Here is a 24,423-nt window from a genome sequence, read left to right as displayed (position 1 = left end):
TTTTTAAAATGAGAGATGGCAGGCAGCAGAGTCGAAGAGAGGAGAAAACTGGGTTGGCGTTAAAAGCAGGAATAAAATGGAGGGGAGGTTTAGTTCGTTTTCACGGTGGTGCAAAGGTTGACAGAAGTTGCTTCCCAATTTGGGGAAGGGTCTTCTGCCCCTTGCCCACCTGAAGTGACTCCAGGGCAGCTAACAACAACAACAACAACAAACGCTTCCTAAGGGACACTTCCGCCGTGGTTTGGGGCCTCCTGGGCACTTTGGCCCCGGCCGGGAGAAGCCTCTTTTCAGCCCCAAGGAGTGAGCAGGTGCTGCTCCCTGTTTACCTCCTGTTTCAGACAAGGCCTCTCTGGGCATAAATTGTTCCTGGGCCCCAAAAGACGGGGGAAACCCCCCTACAACTCATAGGCTGTATCTGCACTGCAGGAATAATCCAGTCTGGCACCATTTTAACTACTGTGGCTCAAAGCTGTGGGATTCTGGGGCTTGTAATTTTGTGAGACCTTGAGCCTTCTCTGTCAGAGGGCTCTGGTGCCACAGCAGACTACAATCCCCAGAATTCCATAGCATTGAGCCATGGCTGCTAAAGTGGTGTCACACTGGATTCTTTCTTCAGTACAGATGCAGCCTTAGGAGACAGGATGCAAAAAAATCCTATGCATTTTTCTTTTCCTCAGGAGGGCAACAAACCTAGTGGAAATGCCTCCTAGAGATAATAATAATAATAATAATAATAATAATAATAATAATAATACGTATTTATATACCGCCCTTCTTAGAATCAGGGCGGTGTACAACAAAAGGCATACAACAATATAATAATACAAACATAATTTAAAAACAGTACAGTACAATAAAAACAATCAAATGCGTGCCAGCTTGACAATGCTGACGGACAGGGGAGGAGGGGAGAGCACTCTGGGGCGAAATAGTCAGGGGTAGGCCTGCTCGAAGAAGTAGGTTTTCAGCCCCTTCTTAAATTGGGCTAGGGAGGTGGCTAAGCGGAGCTCAAGGGGCAGCGAGTTCCAGAGGTTGGGGGCCGAGATGGTGAAGGCCCTCCTAGAGGTGGAAGCTAATCTAGCCTTTGGAACTCTTAGAAGTTGCTGCCCAGATGATCTGAGTGCGCGGAGCGGATTATATGGAGAGAGGCGGTCCTCCAGATACCCTGGGCCCAAGCCATTTAGGGCTTTATAGGTAATAACCAACACCTTGTACTGCGCCTGGAAGCGAATAGGCAGCCAGTGAAGATCTTTAATCACTGGTGTTATATGATCATTTTGGGGCACTCTGGAACAAATCTGGGGGGGGGGGGCATGGGTGCGCTTGACCCATCCTTGTTTTGGACCCCTGCTCTTGCACCCCTTCTTTCATTCCCGCTGCTTCAGATGGGGCTGGAAGCATGGGAGGCCTCCATTGAGTTCTGCTGGGTGGGGGGCTGGCATCCCACCTGGAGCCAAGTGGGGAGAGGGCCTTCCTTCCCTTGGAGGCCTGTGGCCAGGGCTCTGTTGATTGTGTTTTTCTCTCTCTGGCTTTTTCAACCCCCTTTTTCTTTCATCTGGGGATTTTACTTTTAGTCCTGTGCTTTTCCGACCTCCTCTCCTCTCCTGCTTCCATGAACGGTTTCTGCATTATCAAATAGGCCTCTTGTGGGGACGGTTTCCTCCTTCCAAGGGCTGTTTTGGGGCTGCTGGAAATAGCCCTGAAAGTGTCACTTCTCGTTCTGGAGAAACCGGGGTGTCGCATGTAGGGCTGGCCATCCTCACACCTCTGCTCCATGCCCTCCTGGTAAGGACAGACCCCAAAGGACCCCTTTGTGCCCCTCCAAGGGGTCCCAAAGGCCTCCGTCTCCTCCTTTGGAACTGTCCTCTGCATTCATAGGTGCACCTTTTCCACACGGACCCCCTCTTTTTGTTTCCAGACTCCCTGGAGAAGCTGCGGCATGATCCACATTGCCCCCAACCCATTCCTTGCTTCATTGCCTGGGGCTACTGTTTGTCTTAAGGCTCTAGCCTTGCTTGGACCCCCTGCTCTTTGCTTGAGGCCAATAGTTCAAGAACACTCCCAAGGCTTCGACTCCCATTTCCTCCTCTGTCAGCATTTCTATTCCTCCTTTCTGTTCCACATTGAAACCCCAAAGCAAAGGGGTCTTGCAGCATCTTTGAGACTAACTGGGAGTCAGTTCCCTAGACTTGGTCTACTTCATACAAAAGCTCATGTGGCCAACTTCTCTCTTTCGGTTAGTATTAAAGGGGCTACAAGATCCCTTTGCAGTCTAACATGTCTGGGGCTTCTAATAGAAACCCCAAGGAAGCTTTCAGCCAACAGTGTAAGCCTTAGAATAGTCTGCTGAAAGCAAATGCAGCAAAAAGACCCAGGACCCCAGAAGGAAACGTGACAAGTATGGGATGAAGTAGGTCTCTCTAAACCACTGGCTGTCCTTCAGATGTTTTGGACCACCCTGGTTGTTGGCCATGTTGGCTAGGGCTTCTGGTAGCCGAAGTCCCAAACATCTGGAGGGGCAAAGGGTAAGAGCCACTGCTGTAAATGCAACACCTGCCAGGACAAACCTCTGCTGGGGTTGGAGTGCTGGAGAATGCAGGGCTCGAATCTGGGCTTGGCCAAGGAAGGTATGGACAAGTCACACCTCTCAGCCGCAGGATGGCAATGGCAAAACCCCTTTCAACCAACTTGCTAAGATAACCCCATGATAGGTTTGCCTTAGGGTGGTCATAACTAAGAAACAACTCAAAGGCACACAACAACAAACAGTTGGGTGTGATAGGAGTGGAGTGGACAGAAGCACAACTGACCAATGCTCAGTAGGCGTCCTTTGTCAGACCCCAGTGGCACAGTGTCCTGTCAGCCACCTTGAGTCCCTGTGCTGGGAGGAAGGCGGGTTAGAAGTCATCATCATCATCATCATCAGCAGCAGCAGCAGCAGCAGCAGCATTTTGCAGGGCTGCCTTTTGAAAAGTGTCCAGAAACCTCAGCTGATCCCAAATGCTGTGACTCAGCTGTTGATGGCAGCTGAATTCTGGGAAGTTATGTAGCTCCTTGGCTGTGTTGGCTTTCCTGGCTTGTTTCTGGCTTGAGGTCAAAGGCACAAAAGATCCTAGAATCCTAGAACTGGAAGAGACCCCAAGGGCCTTCCAACCCAAGCACCCCTCCTTCTGCCATGCAGGAGCTCTCAATCAAAGTACCCCTTGGGACACATGACCATCCAGCCTCTGTTTCAAAGAGTCCAAAGAAGGAGACTCCAGCAGCGTCTTCCACTCGGTGGATGAAGGGAATGCTGCAGATGTAGTGTATCTTGAGTCCCATAAGTGGATGAATGCTGGCATGGAAGAGAATGGGATATATATACTGTTGGTGGAGAGGAAATGATTTGCATGTTCATCTGTGTGTTGTTCTGGGATTGAATGGCAAGGCCTCAGGGGCTCTATTTAATTAATGATCCCTTGTTTGCTGGGAAGCCCCTGGCCCTGAGTGGTTGGCATTTGCATTTGCGTTTGCTGGGTCTTGATTTTGGTGTTTTTCAGGCCTGGCAGCCAAGCTTTGCTAAGTTTAAGGGTTTCTTCTTTCCTGCGGAAGTGGTCCAGGTGTTTGTGGATTTCAATGGCTTCCCTGTGCCTTCCGACTTGATAGTTGTTGGCATGGTCCAGAATTTCAGTGTTTTCAAGCAGCATTTTGTGCCCAGGATGTAAATTGCTTCCTCTCAACCAACAGTATATATACCCCACTCTCTTCCATGCCAACCACAGATGCCAGCAAAATGTCCAACCCTCCCCCCCCCCAAAAAAAAAACCTGCAGTGTCTGCATGGTTTTAAAATTCATTTTTACTCCTCTAAAACTTCTGTCCTGGAAGCCCCTTGGGTCCTCCGTGGGAGAAAGGCAGCAGATAGGTAAAGCAAATCAATAAATAGTACTGAAATGTTGTGGATTCTAGAATCTAGAATTCATACAGAATGCTTTAATGTTAGGTCAGCAATGTTGAGTTTCATTTGTAGCCAAGGGTCCTTTTAGGGGAATTTTATTGTTATTGTTATTAGCTCAAATATTGCAAGAGGAGGGCCTGCTACGACGGCCCTTGCAGAATCGTCTCCCGATATGTATACGGAGCAGACCAGGGGATTTGACCAATAAATGGAGCTGAGACAGACTTCTAGAATTAATAACCAATTTATTTATAAGGGGAAAAGCACATACGATTCACTAGCATACACACACACATACAAGGCTCAGGAAAAGCATAGGTTAGCATGGAATAGGTTTTTAGGCATCACTGGGGTGATACGTACCAGAATGTAGACTCCCTCCAGGAATCCAAATGGAATATGATGAGGATGGCATGAGGCTCAGCCATGGAATGACTGGCCAGGAATCAGGAGCCAGGAGCCAGGTCAGGGTTCAAGGGGACAGAGCTTCCCCCTGAAGTCCAGACTGGCCCAGTGAACAGGCAAATCTGATGATATTTATAGGCAAAATCTTGCCTCTGGCAAAGGTGCTTGATGGTGAGAACAAAGGTGTTTAATTACTTGCTTTTCACCTGGATGTCCCTGTCTGATTGTCTTAGTGGTCTTAAGCTGCTCGGACAACAGACCCTGGGGAGGCAAGAGCCTCAGGCAAGGCAAATATTTGCTCTTCCTGGTCCTATGATAATCCTCTTATGCGACTCTCTAGATATGATGATGTGGGTACCCCTCAGGGGTGTGGTACATGTCCTTGTGCCTTGCTGGCAATGGTGGACAGAGTTCATCTAGGGGTCATTAAAGGTTATCATTTATACCAAAATTTATATGAAGCAGCATGGGTAACATTCCCCCCCCTCGGAAATTACAAGGACTCACAGGTGGGGACGAGTATTTTCCGAATTAATCTTTGCCATAGAAATTTTGGTGTGAGAATATTGGAGAGGGCATCCTATTAAGGGAAGTATCACACTGGTGATGCACATGGGAAGCCTTTGATTGTCTGGAACCCAATCATACACCATACATACCAAAGATTATACAAAGTCAAAAGTGGGGGTGAAAAAAGGAATTATGGGAAACATAAGCAATAGAAAAAGCCATCAATAGGCCAAGAGAAAAGCAATGAGCAGTCAATATGCAGTATGAAAAAGCAACAACCAATAGAAATGAGTCCAATGACTGAAAAGAGCAAATGGATGTGACATGAGTCCAAACAGTTGGTGGTTTGTATATGGAATGACAGAGTCCATGTTAGGTTTTGTCCAGCGGGAGCCAGATGGCTCAGTATGGATATGAGAATGCGGGCATGAGGTATAGCTGTCCTGCAAGAAACAATTTCTTTGTGGCCAATGTCCATATGGCAGAAGGATGCGCCATAGATCCTGTATGCGGGCATTGGTCATGGTGAAGTGGGCTAATGTCCATGAGATGGCAGTTTAAGTCCAGTGGCGAGTAGTTCCACATGTGGAACACTTGAATGCAGGCAATGAGCTTTTGGAAAACAGTGATGAAAGCTAACAGCGATAGGTCTGTGGAGCTTGTCATCTGGACAGACAGCAATAAGAAAGGCATCTGGATGTAGGTAGGGCCATGGAGGACCATTTGGAACAGGAGCAGAGGTGCGAGGACACCGGTTGTGTCTTGAATGATCCTTTGGAGGATGTCCATGGCAGCAGGGGATGGAGGACATCACAGGAAGGATGCAGGCAAAATAGTCTCAACCCTGGAGCAGGAAACATCACGAAGGCTGGGAAACAGCTTGGAGAGTCCTGTATCATGGCATCGATGGGATGACATCTGTGGGGTCTGGTCCGGCTTTTGGGAATGAATGTAGGAGGCTTACCTTCCTCATGAGGATATAGGAGAACAGAACAAGGACAGGATAGAATTTTACATGCACTGGGGATGGAGGAAGACAGACTCCCCCCCCTTGCTCCCGACAGAGCAGGTCAGCTTTAAAATAGAAGTGGAAAAGAGATATGGTTTTTACTTGCCTTGGAGGATGAAGAGGACAGTTTCTTCTCTCCCCCCCCTGGTCTCCCGCAGAGACCAGGCTGGCTTTGCTATAGGAGTTTTGTAAGAAAAGGATAGGACCTCCAAATTATGTCTATGTGCCATGGGAATTACTGGAAAAGATAGGAATTTTTCCCTGGCTCCCCGCTGGAGCCAATCCTGATAGGTGAAGAATGCGGGAGAGGTCAACATTTAAAGCAGTGGCAGAGAAGTTCAGTGAGGCCACTGTCCGGCACTTAAATAGGCAGACAGACAGTACATAGAGGCCAGGGATAGGACTGGCATATACATGCAGAGTATAGAAACACACAACATTAATAAAGGAAAACCAAGGGGTTTGTGAGGCAATGCACTGTTTGGTTGTGGTCAATTTCCAAGCTTGACCAAGGCTGCTGTGAAGATGTGTAAATTTAGTCCAACTTTTAGCAAAAACTACATCCAAAATAGCCAAATTATTCCTTTGCTGGATCCCAGTGCCTGGGTGTACTTGCACCATTTGAACAGAGTAGTCCAGCCATGGGTGCATTTTAGAAGCATTCCTTTTAAAACAGTGAAAATAAACTGGAGCAGCCCTGGAAGAAGTTTTAACTTTGGCAAAAATCTCTAACCATTGGGCTTCCTGACCGGCAAAAATGGGGGGAAAAAAGCAAAAGCAAAAACAACAACTGTATCACAGGAAAGTACTGTGACTAGAAAATAACTCAAAATGAAAACAAAGGCACACAGTCAGGCGATTTGACCACTAGGCCTGCTGTTACCAAAATAGTGTATGGGAAGCAGCATTAAAAGACCAATCGAAAGACCAAAACTCTGCTAGCCAAAACAGTGAAATCCAAAACAAAGGTGTTGCCGTAAATGCATAGGGCTAACAGCAAAAATAGAACAAAACAATAACAAAAATGAGAAGGCACAGCTAATTTTTGGGCTGAGAGAGTGTGACTTTCACTCAGTCTCAAAGTTGTAGAACAAAATGAAAACATAAAAATAAGCCACTGCCTTGTGGAAGAAATCACTCAGTTCTCTGAGCATAGGCAGAACAAAACTGGGTATATTTGCAGCATGATCCTAGTCTCTGATCATGTGCAGAGAGCAAAGCAAAACCTTTAGGAGGTGCTGTGAGTCATTATTGGCAACACTCACAGGAAAGAGCAAAGAACAGAGTAACTATGGAGAAATCTATCCTTCCCAATTCCTAGGAGAAAAGAAGAGGATTCCTGGGCATGCTTAGAGTGCATAGTCTCTGAGCATGTAAAGAGAAAAGCAGAAGCAACAGCTTGTGACTGACGGGGCACTTGTGAGACAAACTAGTATGAACACACTTCAAATTAAACAGTGGATGTGCTGTCCTACATAAATTGTGGAGGACAAAAAAGGTAGACTGCTCTGCCAGTGAGGCTCATCTATGAATTCCAAGGCTCTGAAAATAGACAGAGTGGAGGGAGTTCCTTCATACTCCTAAATCTCAAACAATTAAACAAGTACAAATACAAATTCATGTATGGAAATACCTTGGTTGAGAGTCAGCAGCTAAGACATTTTTCCCAGATAGACTATGCTGACCTGAGGCTCTTTATAACTACTTAACAGAAAAACAAAGACACTTGGGATCATGAATTAATGCCTACAGACTTTAGACAAAGAGGTAGTTGCCTTCAAACTCCTGAATCCCAGGCAGTCAAGCAAACAAACAAACAAACAAGAACAAACCAGAACAACTTTACAATGCCTGACCCTGCTGTGCTGGCCAAGTCCATGCAAATTAAGGCAAGGGAGACAAATGGGGCTCCCTTTTCCTGATCGAGCAGCCTGACTATGGAAAGTCTAGTTTTTCAAATACCTAAGTACCAGATTTATTTCACAAGATGCTATGTTTTCTTATCACAACCCAAAACAACAAAAGTAGCCCAAATTTGGGTCAAGAGAAAAAACTAGAAAGTCCTGTCCCTTTACATTCTCCATAATTACAGAAGAGATCTATGGTCTAACCAAGTAACATCCAAATTACAGTCTAAGAGCATGTTGTACTCACTAGAAGAGGGGGAGCTGAAGAAAGGCACACAAAATCAGCTAAAAACACCTGAGGAAAAGACCAAAACTTTGGTTTGGGGCTGAGACAGTGTGGCTCTGTTGAGTCCTACTCTAGGGAAGGAGGATGTAGGACAAGACTCATGGAAGATGACCAGATTGGGCTTGCAAGAGCAAAAGAAAAGTGTTTGGCTGAGCAGAAGGTCTACGAAAACTTTACACACAGTATTGATTACTGAAGACAAGACAAAGGAGTAGGTTTCTCGGACAATGCAAGAATAACAAAAGAGAAGATGGGGGTGTTGGGCGGCAGGAGGCCTCTGAGCATGTGAGGAGAGCAGAAAAAACTGAAACAGGAAACTACAGCTTAAAACTTATGAAGCCCTGAGCACATGGCAGCAGAGACACACTCTGGGTCCCAACCATGTGTTCCTAAGAACTGGAGGGGCACAATAACATAGACTACTTGCCTTTATCCAAAAGACAAAATCCTAACAGCACAAACCTATACTAAAGAAAAGACAGATTGTGGGCTCTTGCCAAAAGTAGAGTCAGAACACCAATACTAACACAACAAGAATATAGAACTGTTACAAACCCAGTACTATCTAAAACCTTAAAATACACAGAATAACTATACCAAACTATACCAAGAAACTCAAAAAGAGATCTCTAAAGGACAAACACAATGGGGAATGGGCTAGTTCCATGGAACAGGGGGTGCTGCAAACAACCTGAGCCTGCAGCTCTGACCTTTTTGTTCTGCATTGCATCTGAGCACATGCAGAGTGTAAGCAAACAGAAAACAATGAGGCATTTCTCAATCTCTAATTTGCAGAGCAGGAAAAGAAGAGGCCTTCTCAAACATGGTGTTGCAAACTTTACAGAGATAAACCATGTTTCCCTTGTTGACAAACCCTCCACTCACACCCTGAGTGGTGTAAATCACAAAAGGAGAAACAAAGGCAATTTGCCATTAACTGAATTTGAGTCCTAAGCTAACCAGGATGATGGGCTTTGCAACTTCCTTTGCACATGATTCAGTTTTCTTGGCTTCTAGCAGTCAAATTTTCCATTAGGCTGTGGCATTAGGCAAACTATAGAAGAGGAGAAGAAAACTGCCTGTTTTCTAAAATCTCAACATGGACCAAAGTTCTCTGCACATGCCTGGAGTTCCTGCAGAGTTCTATGCTTCCTCAAAGGGCAGTCTCTAAGATACCCTTTCGAAAGCTATTTTCTGGGGCCTGTCTTCCTTGCCATGCGGTGGGGGACGGGGGAACTGAGGCTGAGACAGTGTGGCTCACCTCTTGGTCAAGGAACTGGGCTGAAACAGTGTCACCCATTCCTGCTGTTTCTTCCACGGAGCTGGGCTTGTGCCTCCTTGGGGGAACACATCTCCCAGTGCCATTCCAACTTGAACCACGGGGATGGGATGAATGACCTCTAGGGTTTCCTTTTCCTGGCATGCCTGGCTGGAAAGGTTTCCAAGGCTTGGGGTATTTTTCCCAGGAGGGAGTCCATGTCCTACTTTCTGGTGTTTTGACCCTTCTGGCCCCTGGGTGCCCATGTGGGGCCTGGCTGTGACCTTTCTGCTTGAGGACTGTAGTCCAAACTGCAGCAGAAGTGTTTCTAGAAGGAAGAGAGACATTTTCCTTTTTACGTGGGCAATGAGGGGTTGTCTGTCTGAGGTTTGCAGGACAACTGCTGGTGTCTGTCCCTTGGGAATGAGGGGAATGGGGTCTTTGGGGGGTTTCTGGGGGCTGTACGCTGGTAAGATTTGCACCATCTGATGTTGCCATCTCCCTTTGGGGAGTGGGAGCAGGCTGAGTGGGGCTTCTAGGTGGACCTGAAAAGCATTCTCTTGGGGCACTCACCCTACTTTTCTTTTTGTTCTCCCTTTTTTGAGCTAGGGCCTTCTCTTGCCTTTTTGCTACTTTCACACGGAACATTATGAAAAGCAACTCCAACATCGGGTGAAGGGCATTAAGTCCCCCATATTGCCCTTCGGTTAGACGGTCCAAAACTGCTTTGCTCTTGGGATGGAATCCCTCAAGTAAATCACTGAAAAACTCTGTCTCCCTCTCCTCGGGGGAAAGAGCTACCTTTGCCAGCAAAACCTTTTTGGCAATGTATGCCTCTGGATCCTCATTTGTTTTTTGCTTTAGACTATGGTACAGATTCCTGACACCTTCTCTTGGCCACAATAGGTTCAAGATTTCTCCCATGCAAGAGTACATATCTCTGGACACAAGGTTCCTAAACAGTACTGCTGATTCTAGCATATCTCTGTGTGCAGGAGACATGCATAATCTGGCTAGCTGTGTTAAATGGAAGCCTGTGGCAGATGGGAGGCTGTTTGCTGCCCGAAGCATCCATGTGAGGCTGGTCTCTTGATTCAGGGGGCCCAACAATTCTGCCATCACACAAGCTTCTGTGATGGGGAAAAGGGATGGTTCTTGCTTAGAGGCTATTTCCAATTTCTGGATCCTAGCTGCCAGAGTGGAATTTTCCTCTCTGAGGAGGTTGACTTGGGCTATCAATTCTCTAATTTTCTTCTCCATTTTAGTGGTGGGGTCCTTGGGATATCTCTGTGTCTTGACCTCCGGTGGGAGGACAATGAGCTGGGAACTGGCTGTTGCAAAATTGCAAAATCTCCTCTGTGTGGTGGGCTAAGGGTTTTGACCCAACTGTAGCCCGAATTGGTGGAGACCTTAAGAGGTTTCTCCACAGAAGAGCTTGGGATAAAACCACTTGCTCAAAACTGCAAGACCCTTAAGGGGCGTCTTGCTATTTTTCTCCTCTTTTTGCTAAGGGAGAAGTTCAAAGCCAGGCAACCTCTAGGGTTCTGACTTTTGGGGTCCTTCTTCTATACTATGCTATTCTACGGATGGTATGTCCATGTTGAATCCTAGGCTGGGAGAGGTTATGGAACCGGGGCCTCTTTTTCCACCTAAACCTGGTGCAACTCTCTGTCCTACAGTGAGCTGCTGTCCTGGGATCCTCCCTGAGGACTCCACAGAACCCCTAAATGTAACTCTGGGTCAGGGACGCCGCCCAATTCACGCGAGGGCCCGGCGCTCCTGCAGGTAGCGACTTAAGGGTTATCCTCCGTTTAGACCCGGTCAGAAGTCAGTTCAGCCCTGCCTCACTTTCACTGGGGAGTTCAGATGCTGTAGCTCCACTCCGGCGTGGCCCGGCTAACAGCCCAAACTTTGGCCCCCAGCTAGACTCCTGCCTGAGTTTTTCCTTTCCTGGGACCTCCTTGAGGCTCCCACAAATGGCACTCCTTGGAGCTGCCTTTCCCTCCCTTGACCCCGGGCTTTAGGCTTCCGGACCAGGATGTCTCCCTCCTTTGCCTACCTCACCCGTTCAAGGGGGATTTGTGACTGTGATTTTTGGGTTATGTTTTATGGGACCTTTATTCTCTGGCTTTGTTTTGGGATAACACAATGGAAAGGGATATGTCTGTTTCCAATCCACAATACTGTAGCTTTAGTGGTGACAGGCTGGGGTTAAAACCAATGCAGCCAGAAGGGGTGTCCCTTAGAAGGCACACCAAAAAAGAAAGCTCTGGGTTTTAAAACCACTTAGCTGGATGGGCTGTGACCTTTAAGAGGTACACACCTGGGGGAAGCTAGGAGTTAAGACCCACTGGCTTCAAACCAAACATGCCAAGACCTTAAGGGTTCCTTGGCTCACCATTTTAAAACAGGCTCTTCCATGTGAGGGATGCCTCAACCTGGAGGTTTGCTTGGGACTCCTTTTTGCACTGCAGCCCAAATGCCTGGATTTGGCTGCAGTGGTTCCTTGCACTAACTTTTAACTGTAAGCTTAGGTTCTGGAGTGGGAAAGTTTTCAGGATGCCTGGCCAGGGTGTCCCTAGTAACTTTTTCCAACCCACGGAGAGAGAAAACAAAAATAGGGCGTTGGGAGCCTACTCCGACAAACACGCCCAGGGGTGACTGGGGCCCACCACTGGATGGCGTACCAGAGCCAATGAGCAGAACATCCAGCCAAAGCCAGAAATGGGATCAGCCAACCCAAGATAGCCCTTTTGCCCTTATGGCCAAGCGCACAAGAACACATACACACACCTCCCTATTTATTCCTGTCTGCAGCGGCCTTTTTGGAATCCCTGTTCTCCCTACGTTCCGAGATCTAGACAGCCCAAGTGATCAGTTTGGAAAGTCCAGATTTCGGGGGAGAGTTCTATGCCCAAGCTTTCTCCACCAAATTGTAGCCAAGGGTCCTTTTAGGGGAATTTTATTGTTATTGTTATTAGCTCAAATATTGCAAGAGGAGGGCCTGCTACGACGGCCCTTGCAGAATCGTCTCCCGATATGTATACGGAGCAGACCAGGGGATTTGACCAATAAATGGAGCTGAGACAGACTTCTAGAATTAATAACCAATTTATTTATAAGGGGAAAAGCACATACGATTCACTAGCATACACACACACATACAAGGCTCAGGAAAAGCATAGGTTAGCATGGAATAGGTTTTTAGGCATCACTGGGGTGATACGTACCAGAATGTAGACTCCCTCCAGGAATCCAAATGGAATATGATGAGGATGGCATGAGGCTCAGCCATGGAATGACTGGCCAGGAATCAGGAGCCAGGAGCCAGGTCAGGGTTCAAGGGGACAGAGCTTCCCCCTGAAGTCCAGACTGGCCCAGTGAACAGGCAAATCTGATGATATTTATAGGCAAAATCTTGCCTCTGGCAAAGGTGCTTGATGGTGAGAACAAAGGTGTTTAATTACTTGCTTTTCACCTGGATGTCCCTGTCTGATTGTCTTAGTGGTCTTAAGCTGCTCGGACAACAGACCCTGGGGAGGCAAGAGCCTCAGGCAAGGCAAATATTTGCTCTTCCTGGTCCTATGATAATCCTCTTATGCGACTCTCTAGATATGATGATGTGGGTACCCCTCAGGGGTGTGGTACATGTCCTTGTGCCTTGCTGGCAATGGTGGACAGAGTTCATCTAGGGGTCATTAAAGGTTATCATTTATACCAAAATTTATATGAAGCAGCATGGGTAACACATTGATAGCATGCGTTATTTTAAGTGACTAAATCCAAATGCATTAGTGGTCCTGGGGGTCTCTTTCCTAAGGAACGTTTTTCCAGCACTGGAGAAGGCAAGAAACACAAATCTGCAACCCAACAAGAAACCAGTTTAATATTGTGTGCAATGGTGACTCCACCCTGGCATTGCCACTTAGAGGGAATTGGGACCCAGTTGCAGAAATGCAGGAGGTTGTGGGTCTGGTCCGTCCGGTCCGGTCTCTTTCCGCTTGACAGGGCCTCCAAAGGGACTGTGCAAGGAGCCAGGGGCCACAATGAGGGGCGCCAGGGATGAAATGACGTACTTTGACATTTTGGAACTCCGCAGCCTCTTAAGCTAATTACTGGGCAAGGCACTCCAAGCTCTATGCTGCCTTCCTAGCCTGGTATAATCCTTTCTATTTAGCATAAAGACTTTCCTCTTAGACACACAGAGAGCAGCAAAAGAGAGACCCCTTAGGGACCTCCTGCCTCTTGCCAGTTTGGGAAGCCCCCTGCTTTGAGGGGGGGGGAGCTGGTAGTAATAATAATTCTTAAGGGGGGGACCCCTTCCTCTGGGTAAATGTGGGTGCAAGGAGCAGATCCCTTATGCCAGCATGCAGGAGCCCCATGGCTTTGCCACTTCTTCCTCCAACCTCCCTGGGTAACTAGGAGGATGTTCTTCATGCCCTGGAATAAGGTAGCATTTGACCCATAGCCTGGAATAAGACCCACCCTTGAACTCTTTTATTCTTATTGTTCTGATTTTGTTTTGTTTTTAAATGCACTTTCATATTAAACATTATACAGCACCCACAGCTTGAACATATTCAGAAAAAGCATAAATTCCAAATAGCAAACCTTGATTTTCTATTTTATCTAAGTGACGCCGTTTTACTATGTCATTGCATTTAATGGGACTTCAGCAGCCACAGATTTTGTTATCCAAGAACCAAACCCCAGCAGATAACAAGGACCCACTGTATTTATGTTATTTGCATACCATTTGCATATGGGGGGATGTCATGGCAAGACGTTATACCATTTAGAATTAGCGGTGTCTTAACAGGATAACTTAATTATAATTTACCTTTTTTAGCTGTTTAATGGGGCTTGGTTTTAATCTGTTCTGTGAACCGCTCTCAGTCCCATGGAAGGAAGGAGAAAGCCATTCATGAATGGTGGGCCATGGGGGTCGGTGGTTGGGGAGGGGTCCTTCTGGGGCTCTTCTCCTCTCAGTCTCTCATCCTCTCTCTCTCTCTTTCTAGCTCTGAGGTAGTGGCGCACCCATGAGCGTGGCAGTCATGTCGCACGAGAAGAGCTTCCTAGTGTCGGGCGAACCTTTCCCCGGACAGCAGCCTCCTGCACCACCCGGCTACGCCCAGCCCCCCTACCCACCGGCCCCCTACCCGCAGCCCCCGTTCCAGCCTGTGGCCTATGGCCAGCCTGGTTACCCGCAGGGGCCCTATCCTCAAGGTCCATACCCAGCGGCTGGACCCTACCCACAAGGGCCCTACCCGCAGGGGCCGTACCCGCAGGGGCCGTATCCGCAGGGGCCGTACCCACAGGGGCCCTACGCTCAACCGCATCCAGGAGTCCCTCAGGACCCAAACTGTAAGTTGCCTGCGTGGTGGGTTGGTGGGGGAGAGGAGAGCCTAGGAAGATGGGGATTTCAGAGGGGCGTCCCCGTCTACTTGGCACAGGTGTCGGGGGTATTTGCACAGGTCTTGCTGTTATGGGTGGGGAGGGGGCTGCTCTCCCAGGTGGTGCTCTCCACCCCTCTAGTCAAGGCATCCTTGCAGCAGGGGGCTGGCCTGCCCCACAGGAAGCCCCTTGAGCGAGGGCCCGCTTTTCCACGGGGCTTTGCTCCAGGGCCCCACTCAGCTTCCTTTCTTCTCTTGCTGCCTTCTGGCCTCCAAGATGGAGCGAGACACCCTGTCTATGTGGTATGGAGAGCAGGCACCACATCCGCGCGGATCGGTGAGCGCCCCCCCCTGCTGCCATGAGGGCTGGGGGACTCAGGAGGCAGACAGGACCAGAGAGGCAGGAGGGCCTGCACCACATAGAAATGCCCCCTTCTTTCCAGCACTTGGAGGGACAGCATGTAGGGCAGAGGTGGGATGTGGGTATGGATTCTGACCCTGACCTTGGCCGCTAGCTCCACTGTTCTTTTGTCCCCAGCACCACTGCACAGCAACTACCATGAGGATGGGCCGCCCTCCTACTACGACAACGAGGACTTCCCCCCCACAAACTGGGATGACAAGAACATCCGCCAGGCCTTCATCCGCAAGGTGAGGAGTGTGGGAGGGGTGCAGAAGGAGAGGGGAGGTGGTGGTGGAAATGCTTGGTGAGGAGGAATGGGCTGGCCTGAGAGTGTCACCATAAGAGTCACTCAAGCTGTGGGGTCATGAATTCAAATCCCATCCTCAGCCCTGTGGTGGTGCCTGACTGCAGAAGAGCACATGGCTTTGGAAAGCAGAACATGACAGGGCTGGTCCTATGTGCAAAGTGTTCCAAGTTGCAGGGATGAGCAAGATGTCACCTGAAACCCTGATGACCTGCTGTGTGTGTGTGTGGGGAACCCCTTCCAGCAAACAGGCATGTCTGAGGCTGCGTGACTTACTCAGGCAAAAAGTGTGAAATCAAACCCGCAAGTGCCAACATGAAAGCCACCCCCTACCCCATCCCACCTGTTTGAAGACCCTTGCCCTGGACATGGTGCCCATGACCCCTTCCAGAACAGGATTGGCAGTGGTGTTCCTCCACCAGGTGTAACCCAGATGGGGGGCTTGTGGGGGCAGAACATCCCTGTGTGCTAGTTTACTCTGGAGCAAAATGGTGCATGGGAGGGAGATAGGGAAGGTGCCCAGAGCACTGGAGGGAGGGAATGTGCTCAGCTACGTGTCACCCCTCCTCTGGGGTATCACCCAGTGTGGTCCACACACCTCTCACACCCCCGATGATGCCACTGAGGGTGGGCACTGGCGTTGTTGTGGGTCTGGCCTTTGGAGATCCCCACTGATTGAGCCCCTGTCCTTGTGCCCCGCAGGTGTTCCTGGTGCTGACCATCCAGCTGTCAGTCACCTTTGCCTTTGTGGCCATCTTCACCTTCGTGAAAGGCGTGAAGGGCTTTGTGCGGAGAAACGTCTGGACGTACTATGTCTCCTATGCTGTCTTCTTCATCTCCCTCATCGTCCTCAGCTGCTGCGGGGAGTTCCGGCGCAAGCACCCCTGGAACCTCGTGGCCCTGGTAGGGAGCTGGACTGGGTAGCAGGGAGGACACTGGTACTGGCAGGTGGGGTCCAGCAAGGCAGCGAGATGGGCAGTTAGTGAGGGATGGAGCCAGGAAAGGTTCTGGTGTCCTTGGAGACTCAACGGGGCTGCCTTTCCTTTATTTTCCTTCTCCCCAGTCCATCCTGACAGTGAGCCTCTCTTACATGGTGGGCATGATCGCCAGCTTCTATGACACGGAGGCCGTCATCATGGCTGTGGGCATCACTACAGTCGTCTGCTTCACGGTAGTCATTTTCTCCCTGCAGGTGGGTGCACCTTTTGTCCCCCCTCCATTTGCCATGAATGTGCCAAGCTGGTTGGGTCTCTACCCACCCGCCCCACCGCCTTGTGGGCAAAGGGACCTGCTCCATTAAGGTCCTCTCTAGGGCCCTTGTTCGCCATGGTCCCACATTCTTCTGCTGTGAGTGTACAGGTGCTCTTGGATCAGCAAAAGAGCCTCGGCTGGGCCCTCCTGTGCCTGGAAAGGCTTTGGGGAGGGGGCAAGAGACCTCTGCATGGGGGGCATCTTTTTCCTGGATTGTGCTGCATTTACACAGAGTTCAGGACAATTGGAGTTCTGTGCAATGGTCCCCTACATCCCATTCCTTCTTTCATTCAGTAGCGTAACAGGGTTGTAGGGTGTGTTCAAGAAGTCCCAGGGCTTTCCAAGGAGAAGCGACAGCAGCGGTTGTTGCCTGCCACCCTGCTCTTGCACTTCCCTGTGGGTTCGGCTGCCATCCTCATTGTGGATGGAGAGGGGAGTCAAGGGTGTTTAGTTAGGGACGTTCCCTGTTGCACTCCAAAGTATTTAGGGCTGGCTAGGATGTGAGTAGGCAAGAGCCACTAGCTCTGCAAAAGACCAGGTCCTGATAGAGACGAAGAAGATAGCTAGAAATGGTTTCACACCAAAACAGCAACCTGAGCTTTTACACGTGTGGGACGGAGTGTGGCTACTGAGACTGTCCCGAGGGAGCCCACACCTTGAAACTGACCACTACATCACTGGCAATGAGCAGAAGGAGAGCCTGACTGAATCAGGCCAACACATTCTCTGCAGGGGTTTATGGGATGCCCACAAGTAGGGCTTGAGAGGCAAGGGGCCTTCCTGCCCATCTTTGCCCTCCCAGTCCTTTTTGGGAGCGGGCAGCTCCTGGCATCTGACCCACCCATCCTGTCTGGCCTCTACTGACACCCCCCAGAATTTCTTTCCTCCCTTTTTAAAAGGATTCCAAATTGGTGGACATCACCATATCTTGTGGCAGTGAGTTCCCCTGCTTATTTGTGTGCTACATTAAGTATAAAACTAGGCAGGTGTGCCACTTTGTACAGGTCAGGCTGGAATGAAGAGAGGCTCTACCATTTTGTGTAGCCAAGTGCCCTTTGGGCCTCATCAATGCCAAGCATGACCCAATGCTAGCTGAACTGGGCCACTGGGACAGAGCTAGTCATGATGGGTCTGGGGGGGGGGTGGCCTAAGGGCTGGGGGTTGGGGAGGCACATCTGGGGGCCCTACTGACCCCTGGCCCTCTTTGGGCCTTCCTTACCCCTGCAGACCAAGTACGACTTCACCTCGTGCCGAGGGGTGCTGATCGTCTGCCTGATGGTCCTCTTCATCTTCGCCATCCTCTGCATCTTCATCCGGAACCGCATCATGCAGATCGTCTACGCCTCTCTGGGCGCCCTCCTTTTCACCTGTGTGAGTCTGCCTCTGGGCCAAGTGGGTGGCAGGGGGCATCCCCATTGAGCCCCTCTGACTGGCCAGCTGGCCCCATGTCCTCTAAGAGTGCCCCTTCCAGGAGTGGGCAAGGTGCGGCCGAAGGAGCCAGAAAGCCCCTCAGATCCCCTCAAGGGACCTGGGGGACATTTTCACCACATTTTTCCCCACCAAGCCATTTTAGGGCCAGGGGGGTTCTTTCAAAAAGGAAGTGAACAGTTAAAAGCCTCTCCTTGGGCCTAAAGTGGCAAAGGGGGGTATCCCTGAGAACATGGCCCCTGCACCCACAAGAGGGCACTTGGGGACAAAATGCTTTTTGCTTTATTTTCCAGAGGTGTGTGGCTGGGGAGGGGTGCAGCCCCCCAGTGTCTCTTGAAAGGGTTTCTGTAGCCCCCTGGTCTCTCTCAGTTGCCCACCCTTCTCCCACTTGCATGCCAGGTTATGGGGGCTGTGGGGCCTTGAATAACCCAGAGATGCTGCTTCGCTAGATGCCCTGGCAGGGAGCACCTGGTGGTTCAAGGGGCCAGTTCCCCATTTGTGTGTGTATCTGGGGGGCAGGGGTCATCCTAGTGGATCACTGGCCATTCCTGCTCCCCACCTCTCCCTCAGTCCAGCCGCCCCATGTCCTCTCCTTCTCCGCAGCGGAATGAGGGTTCTTCACAGGCCAGATCCCACAGCCTGCCCCAGAGCCCCCAGCTTTCATGGTCCATCTCCAGGCAGGAGACGAGGTGCAGATTCTCCCGTTTTTGGGGGGCTGGACTCCAGGCAAGAGGAAAGGGCTGGGTCCCAATTGCCAGCTCAGCTACAAAAACACAAGCCTTGATTAATTTGTTGCTGCAACTTGCAGGCTTTCTAGTATTCTTGCTTAGTTAGCTTCCTCTTTCCCTCCCAGTCATTGGGGCACAAGGACTTTCCCTCCGCTCTCTTCTCCTCAAGGTGTGCGTGTGCGTATGCGCCTTTAAGTCGCCTGTCGCCTTGTTTCAACCCCATTCATTTCAGAGGGTTTTCTTAGGCAAGGAATTTCAGAGGTGGTTTTGCCAGTAGCTTCCTCTGAAATACACTCATCCCTCCACATCTGCGGCTTTGATATTTGCAGCTTTGATTATTCCCAGATTTGATTAATATGTTCTTTCTCTAGGAATCTCTTAAGTCCTCCAGTGCAACTCTGTGGTCACCTTTAACTAAAAGTCGCACTGAAGGACCTAGAGATTCCTAGAGAGAACACTCCACTGGGCATTCGTAGTTCCTCCAGCGCAACTCTATGGTCAGTGTCTGCTGGACGTTGCCCTGGAGGAGCTAGAGATTCCTAGAGTGGTGTCCTCTCAGGTAAGAACGTGGTGTTTTTGTTACTTGCAGTTTTTCCATATTCACGGGGGTCTTGTGCCCCTAACCCTAGTGAATATGGACAGACAAGTGTATAGCCCATGGCGCTTGGGGTTTGCCAGCTGTCTCACATCCAAGGACTACCCAGGGTTGACCCTGCTTAGCTTCCAAGACTGGATATAGTGCCTTTAGGGCAGGGTTCCCAACCTTTTTGACTTACGGAGCCTTTATTTCTATGGGGGAGCCCCTAAGAGGCCTACCCTATGTCTTACAACTTAATGATGTTTAAGAGTATATATATAAGACTATATTCCTATTCTTTAATTTCATTCAATTTCTATTTTTCATTTTCCTGGAGCGGCTGCGGAGGCCCTTGGAAGTCCAGACGGAGCCCTAAGGGCTCCCCAGAGCACAGTTTGGGAAACCCAGCTTTAGGGTAGTAGTTGTTGTTGTTGTTGTGTTCAAGTTGCTTATGACTTATGGTGACCCTAAGGCAACCCTATCATGGGGTTTTCCTGGCAAGGTTTGTTCAGAGGAGGATTGCCATTGCCTTCCCTTGAGGCTGAGAGAGTGTGACTTATTGCCCAAGATCCCAGTGGGTTTCATGCCTGAGCTGGGGATCAAACCCTGGTCTCCAGAGTCTTAGTCCAACACTCAGATGACTTTGCCACTCTGACCTGCCTTAAATAGGGTTTTCTTGGGCAAGGGATCCTCAGAGGTGGCCTTGCCAGTTCCTTCTTCTAAAATACAGCCTACAGTACTTGGGATTTGTCAGCAGTTTCACATCCAAGGACTAACCAGGGCTTGGCCTGCTTAGCTTCCAAGTCAGGATCTGGTCCCAGTATTTAGATCATGTGCTAGTGTGTGTGTGCGTGTGCGCACGCACCTTCAAGTCATCTGTAAATGTATGATGATCCCATGAATTTCAGAGGGTTTTCTTAGGCAAGGAAATCCTCAGAGGTGGTTTTGCCAGTTCCTTCCTTGGAAACAGAGCCTACAGAACCTGGGATTCCCTGATGGTCTCCCCTCCAAGGATTAACCAGGGCTGATCCTGCTTAGCTTCCAGGATCAGATGGGAATCTGGTGCCTTGAAGGCATTTAGGTCCTAGAGAGAGCTTGTGTGTTTGTGTGTAGGATCTTTAGGCTGCAATGAAAGCAAGTAGAGGATGGCAATGACAAAGAAGACCCCATTATGTCAGAACTAGTTGACCCCTTCCCCCAAACTCTGTAAATCAGGCTTCGGAGGATGATCAGCAAGCTTTTATTAATTTCTGAATTATTATTATTATTATTATTATTAAACGTTATTTATAAAGTCATAGGGATGCAACTAGTAAGGTTTCTTGGACAGAACTGAACCTGAAACACACAAACATCAAGCAGAAGGCCATCAAAGCAATAGCTCCACTGTACAAAATGCGTGGACTTATTCCTTTTACTCCCATTTCCCAAACATTTGCCTCTCCTTTGGTTGTTTTCCCTTCTTTCTCAGGCCATCTTCTCTTATCAAACCTTATCAAACCAGGAAAGGAAAAACACTCCTACACATTCCTTTCCTAGACTGTGCCACTAACATGTTTAAAATATAAAGGCATCACCTATTTATCCAGCTCTATAACCATCTATCAGCCACTAACAATGTGTGTTCCCTGATGGTTTAACATATACAGCAAATCCACATTCCTCCCCTCCCATAATGATAGAACCAGTTTCTACACACGATATCAGCTAATAGGAACAATGCGTCAATCATATCATCATAAATCTATAGCTATAGCATATATGGCTCTATATATGTCAGTTAACACGCCTGATGTAGACCCTTCATTATACTCTTGACATTCCCCAGCATATTCATACAGAACCAGAACCAAGTGTGGCATCATAAGATCACCTCATTCCTTCCAGTTGAAACCATTACATAGCGCAACCATACATACATAGGGCACTGTTGGATTGTATTATTATTAAGCTTTATTTACATACAATCAGCTAAAAATAGAAGAGAATAACATAAAATAAACCTGCCTTTGGCATATATTCTACAAGACTAATAAAACATAATACATATTACTACATATTTACATTAAATAATAAAACACAGCAAGCAACAAATAAAAAATAGACCCAGGATAACCGTCCTTGTACCCTCGATGCACACAGGGCCCCCAGCACAATAATCTCTGGACCAGTTTGGCCCAATCCTGACACATGGTAGGTTTGAACTGCCTTAGGGTCGCCATACGTCAGGAATGACTTGAAGTACACAACAACCACAACCACAACCACAAAAGCAAGGACTCTTTATTGCGGGTTCCTGATCCTGTCTCCCAAAGTAAGTGAGAAGGAAGGATCCCCTCCTTCCACCTTGATCCGGAAACAGCCCTACTAGCAAAGGTTTCCAGCTTAATTTTGGATCCAGACAGGAAAATGCGTTCTGAATATGTGGCCTGATTCCCACTACCTTTTAAAACGGATCACAAATCGGTTTGAACCAGTTCAAATGACCCTGGTTCCCACTTAAACCAAATCACTGAAGCCAGACCCATTTAACCCACGTCTTTTTGATGCTGACTTTTTCCACATCTTTCTTGATGAATCGATTCTGCACAAGTCTGGACCAGATGTGGATCGGAATGGATTTAAATTTGCCTTTTGCCTGGCTGGAACGGGTCCATTTTGAATCAATTCATGCATGAATGTGAACCACAAGTGGGTTATTTTAGAGGGGGGAAATGCGATCAGGCAAATGAATCCATTGATTCGGATTGCACACTGATTTACCTGTAAGTGGGAATGAGGCCTCTAGTGTCTGAATGAGGAGCTGTGAGCCATTGTGGTTGTCATGCAATGCACCTCACTATTTGGCATCACCAGGGGCTGAGTCTCTGGGTCTCAGGTTTTGGCTGGGGGGCCTCTTGGCCTGGGATGGGAACTGGGGAGAGCCTCGCAGGAATGGCGGCGGCAGTGGCGGTCCTGGGAGCCCGCTAATGCCCCTCTCCTCTCTCTTTCTCCGGTTGCAGTTCCTGGCGGTGGACACCCAGATGATCCTGGGCAACAAGCAGCTGGCCCTCAGTCCCGAGGAATACATCTTTGCCGCCCTCAACCTCTACACAGACATTATTAACATCTTCCTCTACATCCTGGCCATCATCGGGCGGGCCAAGGACTAGCGCCAGAAAGGCGGGCGGGCGGGCGGTCGGTCATGCGGCTCCCTCTTTTGGCAGCAGCAGCGCCGCCATCATCATCATCATCACCGTAGGGACCCTTCCTCGCAAGACCCCCCCATCTCTTTCTTATCATTGTGGTTCCCCTTCCTCTCCTTTTGCCCCCCCTGACCCCTTTTGGTTTTGTGTGTGAGACTGTGGGAGTGTGCATGTGTGTGTGTGTGTTCCTGCCCACCTGAGGCATTGCCCTTCGCTCCCCCCACAAGTTGGTGCTTTCTCAGGGAAGGGAAGGCTATGGGACAAAGGAAGGGGTGCAGGGGGGGGATTCCCCAAAGGGGAGGGTCAGTCTTTTGGGAGGGTGGTGGGCAGGAGGGAGTGGGGGAGGTTGGCCATGGGAGATTTGGGGGGCTGTACATAGGCTGCACTTCTCTGTCACTCTCTCTCTCTTCTCCTCCATTCCTCTTCCCACACATTCCTTCTCTTTTGTATTTTGATCTGGAGATGTTAAATCTAGTTCTGAGGACTCTCCTCCTCTTCCCTTGGCATGCCAACATGCTACCTCCATCTCCTCCTCTCTTTCCTCTTCACCCACCAAGGGGCCAAGGCTGATTTTGGGGGGTACTGCTCACATTCGGTCTCCCACCCCAGTGACAGCCCCCCTTTATTCTGCCCTTTCTGCCCGACATCTCTCTCAGGGCTTTGCCTGTGTGTGTCTGGGGCTCCTTGTGGGCCCCCTTTCCCTTTCCTGAATGCCGTCCGGAGGAGCTGGGTGCCTCTGCTCCCCTCTGTCCAGCTTGGGGGGGGGGGGTGTTGTGTTTGCGATGTGGGGCAGAGCGAACCCTTCCTTGCTCTCTTTGCTGCGACCTTTTATACCGAGATATGAAGACATTTCCTGACCCCTTATGTCACCTGGAGGGGGGCAGGTGGGCAGGCAGACAGGTGGGTAGGCGCTGCCCCCTTTCCCTCCCCTTTCCCTCCCCCAACCCATGGGGCTGGCTTGAGGGGGCCCTGCACAACTGCATGCTGAGCAGCCACTACTACTACTACTACTACTGTGCCCCCAGGGCCAGCCTTTGCACTAAAGCTGTATCAATAGGATGTCCTAATAAAAAGTGGGAATGTACCAGACCTCAGCATCCTCCCGTCTTGTCTGTCTATGGGCACATTATGGAAGGGTTGGGTGGGAGGGAGATGAAGGGTCCTTCTCAAAGAGGAGGCATGACCAGCACCAGCCTGGGTCAGAGGGGACTGCAGTACTCCCCCCACAACGTGGCCCTATGAACGTGGGGAGCCTCATGCAAACCTTGGTAAGGGGCTGTCCCTGGGGTGGGGGTCCCCATGAGGGAGGCGGTGCCTCGTTCTCAAAGGTGCTGCAAGATCCCTTTGCAGAATGAGCCAACAATTTGATGCATCAGCCAAAAAAGCCATTGCAATTCTGGGCTGCATGGAGTCCAGTGTCCAGATCAAAGGAAGTGACCGTGCCGCTCTCTTCTGCTGCAACGTGTCCAAAGGAGGACAACCAAGATAGTAAGACCATTAAGAGGAAAAATAGCCAGAGGAGCTGGGTATGTTTAGGTTGTAGAAGAGAGGATGGAGAGGTGGTGCAGGAGCCATGTTTAAGTATGTGCAGAGCTGCCAGGTAGAAGATGGAGTGAGCTGGCAAGAAAAGAAGAACCTCCTGGTGGCAAATGCAGTTCAAAAGGGGAACTGACCGCCTTGGAGGACGGTGGACTGGCCTCCATTGGAAGCCTCCAAATAGAGGCAGTCTGGCTGCCTTTCAGGGGGGCTTCAGCTGTTTGTTCTTGCATGGCAGGACCTTGGACTAAATGGTCTTTGTGTTGTTCTCAATCTCTGATCCTGTGTGGAAGGCTTTTGGCAGCGG

The 24,423-nt window shown here is 49.4% G+C and overlaps 1 protein-coding gene across 10 annotated transcripts in view; it reads left to right on the top strand.

Moving 5' to 3' along the window:
* Positions 1–23,674, top strand: part of GRINA (glutamate ionotropic receptor NMDA type subunit associated protein 1) — a 44,121-nt gene extending 20,447 nt beyond the window's left edge. For 9 of the 10 annotated variants that reach the window (XM_089518214.1, XM_089518217.1, XM_089518218.1 and 6 more), the window contains 6 exons: positions 14,330–14,675; positions 15,243–15,355; positions 16,114–16,314; positions 16,475–16,603; positions 17,890–18,033; positions 22,398–23,674. In XM_089518214.1, coding sequence (XP_089374340.1) covers positions 14,351–14,675; positions 15,243–15,355; positions 16,114–16,314; positions 16,475–16,603; positions 17,890–18,033; positions 22,398–22,547 — 1,062 coding nt within the window. In that variant the 5' untranslated portion in view covers positions 14,330–14,350 and the 3' untranslated portion in view covers positions 22,548–23,674. Of the gene's footprint in view, positions 1–14,329; positions 14,676–14,981; positions 15,042–15,242; positions 15,356–16,113; positions 16,315–16,474; positions 16,604–17,889; positions 18,034–22,397 lie in introns of all 10 variants that reach the window. The other variant, XM_089518224.1, reaches the window with a different exon arrangement.
* The last annotated feature ends 749 nt before the right edge of the window (positions 23,675–24,423 follow it).

This window comes from Sceloporus occidentalis, unplaced genomic scaffold (assembly GCF_023333645.1).
Source record: "Sceloporus occidentalis isolate IW3139 unplaced genomic scaffold, rSceOcc1.0.p SCAF_3, whole genome shotgun sequence".
Taxonomy (NCBI): domain Eukaryota; kingdom Metazoa; phylum Chordata; class Lepidosauria; order Squamata; family Phrynosomatidae; genus Sceloporus; species Sceloporus occidentalis.
This window is presented reverse-complemented; position numbering and strand designations above follow the sequence as displayed.